The 13,325-nt window shown below is 40.9% G+C and overlaps 1 protein-coding gene across 1 annotated transcript in view; it reads left to right on the forward strand.

Annotated features, from left to right (window-relative positions):
* rapgef5a (Rap guanine nucleotide exchange factor (GEF) 5a) overlaps window positions 1–13,325 on the forward strand; it is a 36,232-nt gene that overhangs the window by 11,864 nt on the left and 11,043 nt on the right. The window contains exons 4-10 of the mRNA XM_068332340.1: window positions 154–275; window positions 817–994; window positions 4,895–4,976; window positions 5,094–5,142; window positions 5,258–5,331; window positions 7,620–7,799; window positions 12,861–13,006. Coding sequence (XP_068188441.1) covers window positions 154–275; window positions 817–994; window positions 4,895–4,976; window positions 5,094–5,142; window positions 5,258–5,331; window positions 7,620–7,799; window positions 12,861–13,006 — 831 coding nt within the window. The remainder of the gene's footprint in view (window positions 1–153; window positions 276–816; window positions 995–4,894; window positions 4,977–5,093; window positions 5,143–5,257; window positions 5,332–7,619; window positions 7,800–12,860; window positions 13,007–13,325) is intronic.

Here is a 13,325-nt window from a genome sequence, read left to right on the forward strand (position 1 = left end):
GTGTTTAAGAGACCTCATGAATAATCAATGAACATTGATTAAATAAAAAAAGACGAGACTTGTGCCAGGGGAAGAAGTGTGTGTGTGCATATGCAGAGTATTTTAACCCTGTCTGGTTTTACTTGTTCGCTGATGATGTGTGTATTTTAACAGCCGTAGCTACGTCGGTGTGGAGCTGGTGCAATGGCTGTGTGAGCAATGCGTTTATGTGCGCTGCCGGACGACTGCTGTGCGTGTCTGGCAGGTGCTGCTGGAGCTGGGAATACTGCTGTCTGGTAAAAACACAACCACGCACACAAACACACAAACATGTGTGTAGGGTGTACAGCGTTTCAATATTTAATGTAACCTTCCAGCAATATCAGTAACATCTGTATATCTGTAAAGAAACAAATAGTGAACCAGTTCACCAGATATTTTACAATGAAATAGATGAATTCACCCATCAAGATTTAATAATGATTCTTTCATCATCTGTTAATACAGGATACCATATATATCTGTATCTAACAATGGTAAAGACATCTAGCTCACCTAATGAGCTAATCAAAGTCAGACTTAGATTATACTGTATTAAACCTTTATGAACTGTTTTTTTTTATCAGCTTTTTTATACCTCTATTATTAAAACAGTCACAGCTCACAAATGTACACCTGAGTGACAAATGTAATTTCCCCAAGGGGATCAATAAAGTATATCTTCTTCTTCTTCTTCTTATAATAACACAATAATAATAATATTAATAATAATGGTAAAAATAACAAAAACTACCTGCTACACACATTGATATTGATGTTTTCCGTCTTTTTCTCCAGTCGACCAGCGGGTGGTGTTTTCAGACTCCAATTCTTATTACCAGTTCAGCTTTGAGGAATGTGACTCCGCCTCCTGTGAGTTTCGCTCCAATGAGGGGGAGTGGCCCGAGGCCGTTAGGCTCCTCCTACAATTGGCCCCATATGTCCAGTTTCGCTCAGGAGGCGGGACCAACAGTCCGTAAGTGTCAATGAAAATTTAGCTTCATGCTCTTTTGTGGTGGATAGAAAGCATCAGTCCAGTGACGGTGAATTGAGACATGAACTTCTAGTTTGTCAAGTTTATTTTGTAAAACTGTTTTAGACTCTAATCTGTTGCCAAAATTGAGTCACCATCCAACCGGGAACAATATTAGATTGTAAGACAGTTGACTTTGGAAAATACAGCAGACTGCCTCAACATGACATTGATTATGCAGCCGTTCACATAGACAACATGTAAAATCTTTAGTTGTCAAAATGCTTTAAAGGGGAAAATATTCAGGGATTGACTTCCTTCAATTCCCAGGTAGGAACATAATCTAATTCACCGTTTTAAATCCTCCCTCTACACATGTGAAAGATATACATACTCCTTAGAGATGAGCTGTGAGACACACACACGCACACACACGCATAGTGGCATTAGCCAGAGTTCCCTGCTTTGCCGTTTCTTCATGTGGGATTCCTGCTGAGTCTGTCACTGAACTCAATCTGTCACTCAGAGAGAGAGAGGATGGGAGAGAGAAAGAAGGAGAGCGAGGGGGGGTTAGGGAATAAGCGTACACATCAACACATTCATCCATGTTCACTTCAAAGGGTTTTTACAGATGCCAGTGGAAAGGCGCAGCAGCAAGGGGAATTGAATGTTATATTAATCTGTGTCATCCTAGTCCTACTGTATGTTCCCTATCGGTTACTCTATATACATTGCAGTGGATTCCAGGAAGAGGCACTTGACTGCAGCGTCTCACAGGTTTGCAGGATGCAGAGGGAACAAGAAGATGGTGTTACTGACATTGACACCGTCCGTTCTGCCTTTGCAGATTTGACATAGCTGCGGTTATATATTTAATTCTCACCGTCTGTCGCTGTGATCACGCAGCTATCTCCATCTCTGTCACACCGTTTCACTTCAGGCACCATCTCTGTCGCTCCGACTGTGTCACACACCCAGTGGTCTCTATTTCTTGTTGATGGAAAGGAAAAAGTATTTTTGTAGCCGTGAGGGAAAACCACAGGCTACTTCTTGGAGACTTGGGGATGCATTAGCATAAAGCTGTTTAAGCCATGTTCTTAAGTTATGAAGAGCAGATACAGACTAACGAATAAAATATATTAATTACTCTTGCTTCTTAGAAAATGTGGGATATGCTATATCCATTCCAGCTATTGTGATTAATATTTAATAATGACTATTCAATAAAAGGTCTCACAAAAGGAGAAGGCTCACCTTAGTGCATGTATCAAAAGGCAATCGGCATGCATTAATTGGACGGTCCAAAATTGTTCATAGGTGTGAGTGTGTGTGTGCGTGGTTGTCTGTCTCTGTGTGGCTCCGCAGTGCACTGGCGTCATGCCTGGAGTTCCCCCCGCCTCACGCCCTCAGTCAGCTGGGATAGGCTCCAGCTTCCAGCAACTCGCACAAGCGGATGAAGCGGTTACAGAAAATGAATAAATGAATGAATGAATTTTGAAGTTGCTACAGCAAGACTGTAAATGCATCCAGGTTTAACTGACCTTCATACTCATCCCAAATGACGATACTTTGCTATTTTCTGTAGCTTAATCTAATGATTTCAGTGTAATTGATTCCAGCAGCGTATGAAATTATTCCATCTTGATGTGATTTCAATTTTTGTGAACCCTAAGAACAACATGGTACTAATTAAATGGGTTATCTCTACTGTAGTAGTTGTATAGAAGAGGTTTCTCAGTGTGCGTCATTAATCAGGTTCTATCAACACTACCAGCATGATGTGAAAGGGGCTGCTGTGTGTGAACAATAATATTTACTATGGGTACATTTTGGTCATTTAAGATGATTAGTTCATTGTTCGCTGCAGTGCTTCTTTCAGAAATAATAATTTCATGAGATATATTTTAACAAGACTGTTGCATCAAGCAGGTTTGAAAATTCCCTATTATTATTATTATTATTATTATTATTATTATTATTATTAATTAGCTGATAATCAAATAAACACTGCAAGTTATACAATTAACATTTCTGTCTTTCAGTGTAAAGGGTTAGAATGGCTGGAAAACCTCTTTCACATGTTGGTAGAAGCAATGCTTGTGCTTCAGCGGAGGTCATCGCCTTCATTAATTTAAAGTATGTACAGTACAAATGTTATTATTAGTGTAGCAAGAGTTAACATCAGTCAACCCTAACCCAAACTAACTTCAACCCAACCCTAGTAATTAAGACTCCATTTCTTCAGCCTTTGAAATACATTGTTCTCTGTATATCAATGCACAGGAGGTGCAGAATTGCCAGGAGCTAAAATGTGACACCCCAGCTTGGGAGGAGAAATGATTTTCGAAGGCATTGTGTCTGCTGTGTTTCAAAAAAAAAAAAAAAAGCCAAAGTCAAACACACTTCTAGCAGAGAATCATTTGGCTAGAGAGAAGCAGAACCAGTTACTGCTTTTTGCAAAGACCACGTTCTCCTCCATAAATCTACAACCTGTGGCTCAAGTGTTTGGGCTTGTTTTTTCATAGCGTGACCATGTGTGCATAAAGAAGCAAGGTTTAATCTATTCTATTTTTTTCTTCCGCACATGTCTTATTAGTAACCCCCTATCCATGCTACACCCCTCCACAAAGTTTTGACAGACATCATTTGATCAAGCAGCCATGACTGCTCTCTGGATCATCCAGCTATGTCACAGGTGTAGATATCAGTCGTCTTATTTCAAAGGAGGTCATTCTGTCATAAACACCGAAAGGAGAGCCCAGCTGCGACATGGCTTTTATTTGCAATCATAACAAGTGCACAGAGTGCAGTCTTCCACTAACCCTGGATCACCACTAAAGTGAATCACGTTCAGGTTATGCTAGAATTCATGTATGGCGAAAATTTCATGCAAATCCATACATTAGTTGTTGTTTTTTTTGTGATCCTCCAACAAAATCAACAAACCAAACTGATCACATAACCTCTTTGTCAGGTGCATTTTCACATTATTCTCAGGCATCTGTCGGTCTGCCTGCCCCCATCTCTCTGTTTGTGTCAGCACCAATAGGGGAAATGTCAGGCTGAGGGCTGCATCTATCCACCCTCTACAAATATTATTCCCTTATCAAATTACAGACACACGCTTTTACCTCACACGCCGTTATGGCTGTCACTGGGATCTGCTGATAAAATCAATATTTTGTGTGTGTCTGGGGTGAAGGTGAGGAATTCAAAATGGTAGACTTTGTAAAATAACACGATATTTTATTAGAAGCCCTCTAGTGTTTGTTTACACAAAAGCTGGCATTATTGCTTTGGAAAAATAGGATATTTACCCCAAAACATCAACTTAGCAATACAGTAAACACACATACACATTTAGATGCACACAAAAATGTTTACAGATAAATTCATGCTTGAAACAAATCCGTGACTTTCACACATTTATATGCGCTCTTAACACATGAACATGCATGGGGCGGCTTTGCTGCAAAGATAAGAACATCTAACATCCATAGAAGGGCGCGTCTGCTAGATATTTAAAATGGAACCACTTGAAAGAGTGAAGGGGTGCGCAGAGGGAAGCCCGATGTAAAGATTTGCAAGTAAAAAAACCCCACAGTTCAATTCTTCACAATATAAAATATTCAATCAGAATATGCTGCACACCCCTGCTGTGCAGCATATTCTTATTTTTAATACAATAAAATAACAGAAGATAATGAAAATTCAAATGCTGAAGTGTACAAGAACACAGTGACTAGGAGCATTCACAACCTGTAGTTCCTCTGCAGGGCTACCAGGGGGCGATAGAGATGAAAAATAAAGCTGTGTGTGTGTGTGTGTGTGTGTGTGTGTGTGTGTGTGTGTGTGTGTGTGTGTGTGTGTGTGTGTGTGTGTGTGTGTGTGTGTGTGTCCTAGGTCAGAGGAGGACTCTGAAGGAAACAGGGATATCTGCAGTGAGATTCTCCAGATGAAAGCTCTTGAGAGACTCACCTCAACGGTCAGTTTGTGCATCCTTGTTTGAAGGCAGTGAATCATCCAGGATGATATACCAAAAAAAAATCCAAACTGGTGTATTTGTGGTGTATGTCTTACTTTGAAACCTTCTCTTCAAAAGGTACAAAGTGAGTTGGCCGCTGCTCTCGCCCGAAAGACTCGAAAAGCTTGTAAGTGTATGTGTTTGCTTTACCGAGAAATTGTGTCCATTTGAACGTCTTCAGAATGTCCTGCAGAGATTGTGAAGTGCTGTCACTAATAACTCTGCTCTGCGGTTGTTTGCAGTGTCAGAGCAGGACTCTGAGACGGCAGAGACGAGCCCACAGGAACCTGGTACACCCAGCGAGGAGAGCAGCCCGGTAATAAACACCTCCTGCTTCAATACACTGAAGGAAATGTCATCTTATGCTGCCCCTAACAAGTGTAAAATCAGCATGTCTTGTTAGTCTGGATTGAGTTTATACTTGGCCAAACACATCATTGTGTGCTTTATTACCATAAACCATGTTGAATATGACCAATGTTGGCCCACTGAACTATAATCTCCTGCACACATCATCTGGGGACATCCATAATAATAAAACAGGCTTCATTTCTCTTTTAAAGGTCATGGAGTTCATTTATTCACCCCCAAAAGCCGGCTGAATTTAGAAAATGCAGTCAAGAATAGTGTGCTGGGGGGGGGGGGGTTGCTTAGTCTCTCGTCCCCTTTCTGTACAGTGGAAACCTCTTTTTCTTCATCAACTATTTATTGAGTGATTACACTAGAGATGAAGAGGAGGAGAACAAGAAAAAAGTACTATATATAAACACAGTTACACATACTCTACTCTCTGGACCCGTGGCTCACATGTTCTGGGATGTAACCCTGTATTTAAAAGAAAGCCTTCTCATGGACCCCCCCCCCCCCACACACACACACACACCACCAGCTGCAGCTTTGGGGACCCAGTATTATAGCATTTGGATAATTTTAGAGGCCTGAAGTAAGATTGCAGTGGTGTATGGTTTTCACAGTTTATTACAGCACAGCGGTGCGGTGGGTCGCCTGTAGCCTCACAGAAAGAAGGTCTCAAGTTCGAATCCAACTGAGGGCCTTTCTGTAAGGAGCTTGCATGTTCACCCCGTGTCTTTGTAGGTTCTCCTGTTTCCTCCTGCCACCAAAAACATGTAACATAAGTGAATTAGAGATTCTAAATTGACCATAGGGCTGAATGAGGTTGAGAGTGGATCTGATGTCTTTCAATATGTGATATTTCCATGATAATAATAATCATAATGGTAAGCAATTTTACTAAAGGATTCTGATTAAATGAGAATTAGTTCTCAATTGACTTAACTGGTTAAAATTAAATGAAATAAAATGTTACACGCTAAAAATGTAATAACTAAACAGATCACTGAGGTTTCTGCTTGTCATTGACACTAAACACAAGACACAAAATAAATAACTAAAGAATACAATGGAAGAGAGGAGACAACAACACAAAGTAAATACACAGAGACAGGCCAGTCTGTGTGGCGTCAGTGTGGGGCAGGAACCTGCAGCAGGAAACGGTGATGAGACGGGGGCTTCTGATGTAACGCTGGTGTGTACGTGGTTTTTCTCACAGATAAGGATTGTCATTGAGGCAAGTTTTCCAAGTCAACAAAAACGAAGCTTGGGAGTATGCTGCAGTGTTGTGTGTGTGTGTGTGTGTGTGTGTTTGTGTGTGTGTGTGTGTGTGTGTGTGTGTGTGTGTGTCAGTCACCCTCTGCTACAACATGGTACCGTGGGATAGTGGAGCTCACAACCAGCAATAAGCCAAATGAAATACCCCTCTCTCCTGTCCCAGGGAAAATAAACAGACCCTGCTGCCCACAACTGGTGATAAGCATCATACTGCAACACCCTAGGGAACACACACACACACACACACACACACACACACACACACACACACACACACACACACACACACACACACACACACACACACACACACACACACACACACACACACACACGGAGCAACTTCTTCCTTTATTTATTTCTTAATACTTTTTTCTTCTTTTCTACTTTTTCTTTTTTTTAACTTTCTTTCTCAACTTCTTTTTTCTTTACATATTTCTTTTATTCATTCTTTCTTTCCTTGATTCTTTCATTTCTTTCTTCATTCTTTCTTTGACATTGACACGTCCATAAAGACAAATGACAAACTATGATTCTATATAAACTATGAAACTGGGAGGGAGGAGTCTCTCAAACGCCAGCACACACTCTTCCCACACAGACACACACTCCCGCCCACTTACACTAGTAATCACACACACTCATTCTTTTTCTGCCAGATTGTCTGATACAGAGGAGTCAGACTCAGACAAAGAGAGACGTGGAAGAGATAAAGGGAATTACAGCCTGTAATAGATAGAAAGAACAAGAGATAAAGAGGATTTCCGTTTCATCTTATTTCCCCCCGCATGGACATAAAGGGACAACTGAAACTTACCATTGCAGGCTCCAGCATTATGCCGAAACTGTGTTCATTCTCCTTTGTACCCAAACACTGAGCTCTCCTGACCTCCATCCCTCAAACACTTTCTGAGTGTCTCCATCATGTCCTGGGACTGCGGCTTGAGATATATGTTTCTGCCTCCTGCATTTCAGCTGGGCGGAGTGTGTGCGTTGCGTGGAGGTGTCGGCGGCGGAGGTGGTGGAGGAATGGTGACATGCGGCCGCGAAGAGCTTACAAGCCGGCTGGGGCTGGAGGCCGTCCAGCGGCTGGCCAAGGACGGCTGCCGGCTGCTGCAGAATCACAACTACAGGCTACCTGACAGGAACCAGGCGGTGAGTGGAGAGCATGATTAATGATTCCTAAATTATGTAAAGTCATTAAAGCCATGCAGAACATTTAGAAGAGCTGATGATGTCATTCTGTGAACTTGTTGGTGTTTCATCGTGTAATCTGTAGAGAGAGCTGTGGCTGGATGGTTAACATGAGTAGAGAGTGATGGACATCATCATGTGGTAAATGACATTATTGCTTTCGTCACATTTAAGCACACACACACTAGTTACTCACGGATCTGGGTGAGTGATGATGCAGGTAAACCTACAGGACAGATAAACTGATACACATTCATCGTACGCGGACTCTGTGCGTGCATCATTTGAAAACTTAACTCGGACATGCAAGCATGCAGGAGTTTAAAGAAATGTGATCTCACACTCTGTCAAGTGAAGAGTGTCCTTGTTCATTTTAGGAGCTTGTAATCATATGTCAGTGTGCGTCTGTGTGTGTTCATGAGATGCTGGTGCTGTGGCGGGCTGAGTCAGTGTGTACACATAATGAGTGGGGTGTTAGTGAGTGTATAATGTCTTCAGCTCACCTGAGGGCAGGAAGCGAAGCAAATGCAGAGTGATTTCATCCTGCGTTGGATGTGTGCGTTGGACAAACTAGACAAATGTCTCATCTGTTTGAGACTGACTGACGTTCAGCCTCGGGCAATTTCTAGAGTTTATATGATTTCCTTATATCAAAATTTAAAACATGTATTATAACAAATCTAAGAATGTGTGAAAGATGTTCTAGTGTTGTTAAAGCTGGAGTACGAAGAAATGATTCCCATACACACGACATACATGTCAACTCTTGAAGAAATACCTCAAGTCTTTCTGATTCCCTGGGTTCAAATTCACAGTTACATTTAATGCATTTCAAGTTTAATTGGGAAAATGGACTAAATATTTTTATCACGTTTTACATATGAGCAGCTGTGGAGGTTTATATGTATGTATTCTGCCTTTTGTTAGTTGACTCATAGATTCTTATTGTCATATCATTATTTTCTTTGAAGCAGGATTTTTATTTTGAGGTTTAAGGCTTCTGTAATGAATGTAGATTTTCAATTTAAAATCACTTTAAGGCATTTGAAGGTTATTGGGATGGACAAAAATGAATTAATGAAGAAATGTTTACAGTATAAACATACTCATACTTCTGTTCAAGTATCCAGAACTGACCAAAAAAGTACAGCGTTAAAATATGAATAAATGTCCAAAATGATATGTGAGACACTGACATATAATATGCAGGGTGTATCATTTGCAAATATTGAGTGAAAAAGTATGAAGTAATATCATTAGATACTTTGTGGTTGCGATGTAATCAAGAAAACAAATCCAGAAAAGATGGACATAATTTTTTTATTGATTATAACTTTGCACCTTGCATGGAATGTTAGACTGTGTTATGAAATTTAAAACCACCAGTTTGTCGTGCTGATTTTTCCCCCCCATTACTTTAAGCTGTGGTGTGGGCAGTTTCTCTGGTGATGTAACTTTAGTCTGCAATGTGTTGTACAACCTGCACAGGGGATTATACAACACCACAGCATGTATGACGCATGCATATACACACACGCACACTCTCTATGCTACTTTGTGGAACCACTGTTTGTGTATGTGTGTGTGTGTTTGTGTGGTTGCATGCGTCTGTGCTGCTGACCTAAATGCTCTCTTTTCATATTCTTATTCATTATTTCCAGGAATTGGGCCTGGCGCTGTAACAGCACAGATACGACCGGGTTGCTATCAGCACAGACACCAATGTACACACTTTTGCTCACACACACTATGATGTATTGTATGTGTTCCTTTAGGCCTCTTGGAGAGCCGAAAGGAAGCGGAAAGCACACATGCAGGAAACTTGTGTGTGAAAACACAGACTGACCGAGAGGGCAAAGGAACATCACACAAATCCTGATTGCATAAGAGTCCAAATACATTTTGCATTGTCGTTTACTTTATTTTCATGTACAGATATCCCTCTTTTGATTTGTGTATGTCTGTGGTACGTGTGTGTACAGTTATGACTCTGATGGGACCACAACAGGTTCTAGTTTCTCTTCTAAAACTCTTAAACCTTTGGAGCTTAAAGTCTGACCATGAAAAGCCAGACAGGAACTGAACTCGTGCACAGCAACGAAGAGGAAACACAAAAACGATTTCCCAGAGTGCAAAGGGAAGAGGGTGTAGAGGGATGGGTGGAGACAGGGTGGAAGCACAGATGGATGAATTGAAGGAAGGGATGGTAAGAAGTGGAAGGAAAAGGCTGAGGCACCTGTTAGCAGAGGTCAAGCGACTGTCCTGAGAACTGGGTTTTTTCAGGGTTCTACTTACGTAGAGTGGATGTCAGCAGGGTGGACATCCTGGAATAACTGCCAAGAAGTCCCCCGCCAAATCTATGACATCATTTGATAGCTTTAAAATAATAATGTCTGTTATCTTGAATTATTGCCAGTTTTTTGGGATTAAAAGAGCTTGTCACGTTGCTGTTGTGGGCAGAGAAACTAATCCATTTTAATTTTATTGAAAACTGCGGTGCTGTAATTTCCAGCTGACTTAAACACACCTTAACTACAAATATACTGGAAAAAACAATTACATATTCTAACAACTTCCTTCTCCTTTTCTCGACCCCTGTCTGTTTTATTTCTCCCTGTCTCTCGCTTTTCTTCCCAGTCTCTTGCCTTTCATCTAGCTTTTTTTTGTTCTTCTGTATTGCATAATGTTCTGAGCCCCTCCTCTCCTGTGCTTAAGTTTGGGTTTTGTATATTTTTGTTCTTCATGGCATGCATTCTTTCTCAGGCAACATTAATGTTGTTCTTGAGAGCCACTTTGGACTTGTGTGCACATATAGTAACATCTGCCAGGGTGGGGCGGGGGGCGCTTGGGAGATGTGTTTTTGTTTATAGTACATTCATGGAAAACGTTTGATCGTGTGTGTGTGTGTGTGTGTGTGTGTGTGGGTGTGTGTGTGTGTGTGTGTGTGTATGTGTGTATTCCCTCACTCTTTGCACAGTTTTCTTGGCATCTGTGTAGAGTGCGAGGGGTGTGTTATCGAAAAGATCATCAGTTTGCTACCGTATGAGAAACATTTTTTCCTGTATGATACCTACGTCATCTTCATTTCTCACTGTATTTAAAGTACTTCATTATAAAGTTGATGGTAGAGATAGAGAAGAAAGGACAGGAGAGTTTCTCGCCTGTGGTCACAATTTTTGGATCTGAATGTTTAACAGCGTGTCTCCTTTACGCTGTTAAACCACTGATCCTATTATCTTAATATCACACTGGGTGCGGTCAGGGTGCCAGCCCAAAATGTAATTCAGTGCTGAATCTTTAACATCAGCCATCTCTGCCTTATTTATCAGCTTTTAGCATTTCTTTCTTGCTAAGCCAGGAAGATATTTAATAAAAAGGCAATGGATTTTTGAAAGTGCTCAAGGTCCACATGTGGGTTGATTTTAATATCCTCTTGACATAAAAATAACAGCAGGATGTAGTCTTTGGTAAATCCGTCTGGATGCATGTCCTTAAGAATTACTTTAATTTATGTTAATACATTTTATATTTATTCATCATAATAAATACCGGTAATTGTGATATTTAATATTTAAGATTTGCTAAATCCTATTTTTGAGTTTTCTGTATAAAGATGATTTTAAGTTAAGCACTCCAGAGCATATACCAAAAACAACACATAATCTTGCGATGATATAATGATGACTTATTATTAAATAATACATTTAAATTGTGTTTCTTAATGCAATGAAAGGAAGTTGCACTGTTGACAAATGGGAATTGAATGTTTTGTGGTGACTAAATAAATCTGGATAAAATACTAAACAACTTATTTTCAAGAAAGAAGTTCTAGTTACCTGACAGATGTTGAATTTACTCTTAGTTGCCCATGTCTGCAGCAGCACAGCAGAGGAAGCGGATCCAGTGATCTCACTGGGTTGAAATCTGCATAATATTCCAGTGCAGCTTGAGTCATCAGGGCATGTCCACACAATAAGACACAAAGTGATGGAATACCTTGGGCATGTTACTTTGTCTGCCCCAAGTCCGACCCCACTTGCTGTGTCTAAGAATCAGATGACTCCACGTTCAACTGACAATCACAGAGATTTTTGTTTCGTTTGACTTATTCACGTCAGCATGTTGGACTTTTTTTAATGTGTTTTTGGGGGTGTCTAGGCTCACTGATGTCTTATCGCAAAGGTTCTAAAAGTTGCTGTCGCCGTTATCAATTATGGTGCTTTGGGGCTCAATGTGAAACTCACTGAGATTTAAAAAAACAAAACAAAACAATATTGCAATATTCATAATAATGTAGAGGTGTGCAGGTGTGTTTATGTGTGCAGGGTAAAGGTAGAATACAGAAGGTGTTACTCCATGTGTCCATTGATGCCTGAACCCTCCGGCTGCAGCAGAGGAGAAACTTTGGTACCTCCTGCTCCTGTTCTCTCCCTTTGATCTCCTCCTCTCCTCTCATTGTTCTGTCTGCCTCAGGCTGTCTCCTATTGTGCTCCTTTTGTGCATCTGGAGCTCAGTCGGGTTACGATGTCAGTACTGGTGTGTGTGTGTGTGTGTGTGTGTGTGTGTGTGTACGTTACAGATCAGATCATTTTTTGGGGGGAGCAACAGATCATTTAAGTGTTAGTCTGCATTCATGGTTGCTTCCATTGTTATTTATGAACATTATTTCTTCAGAAGGCAGAGGAAGGCGATACTTCCCTTTTGATGGTGGGAGAATCTGTGTCGGACAAATGCTTTAGTGGAAATATTTGCAAGTTCAGAAACCTGACAGCAATATATCGTCTCATGTTTTTGAAGAAACACATTACCTAAATTAAATAAAGTGAATATAAAAATAATTTAAGAGGATGCATCACGCTGTTTTTATTGCTTATTGATGCTGTGTGTTTACATCCAGTGTCTTCTGTCCTTTAAATCACCATCCAGCAGTTTTGTCCTTGCCTCACTTTGTAACACACAGTCTCTGTTTTCCTCTCTCCCTTCTTCTCTCCCCCTCTCTCCCCCTCTCTCCCTCTCTCATAGGAGGCAGTGGGGAGGGTTTGTCTGAAGGAGAGAGGACGGGATGTGTTGGTGTTGCGAAGAGTGGCATCATCAGTGACGTCGCCATCAGACCGGCCCTCACCTACATCGTCAGGGGGCGGATCCAGAGAGGAGGATTGCGACAAGAGGTCAGACCCCCCCGCTCCTCTTACTGAATGAAAGCCATCCGAAGCAACCGTGTCAATGAAAAGCATATAATCACAATGCACCGCCCTGTCTTTAAGTGTTTTACTTGGAAATTTCAAGTTGTAACAACATGTTGTTAAACATGCGTGCAAAGTCATAGTGTTGGTGTGTGTGTTTTGAGGATCTAAGCTAATGTATGCTTTAGCCTCGAGCACAGCATATAAAGAAAAGAATGCCCGGTTTGTTTCCAGCTGACAAGAGAACAAAGATGACACCAAGACCGGTTTTTGCAAATCAATGTAAGGATTTAGGACGATATGC

The sequence above is a fragment of the Antennarius striatus genome, chromosome 14 (genome assembly GCF_040054535.1).
Source record: "Antennarius striatus isolate MH-2024 chromosome 14, ASM4005453v1, whole genome shotgun sequence".
NCBI lineage: Eukaryota > Metazoa > Chordata > Actinopteri > Lophiiformes > Antennariidae > Antennarius > Antennarius striatus.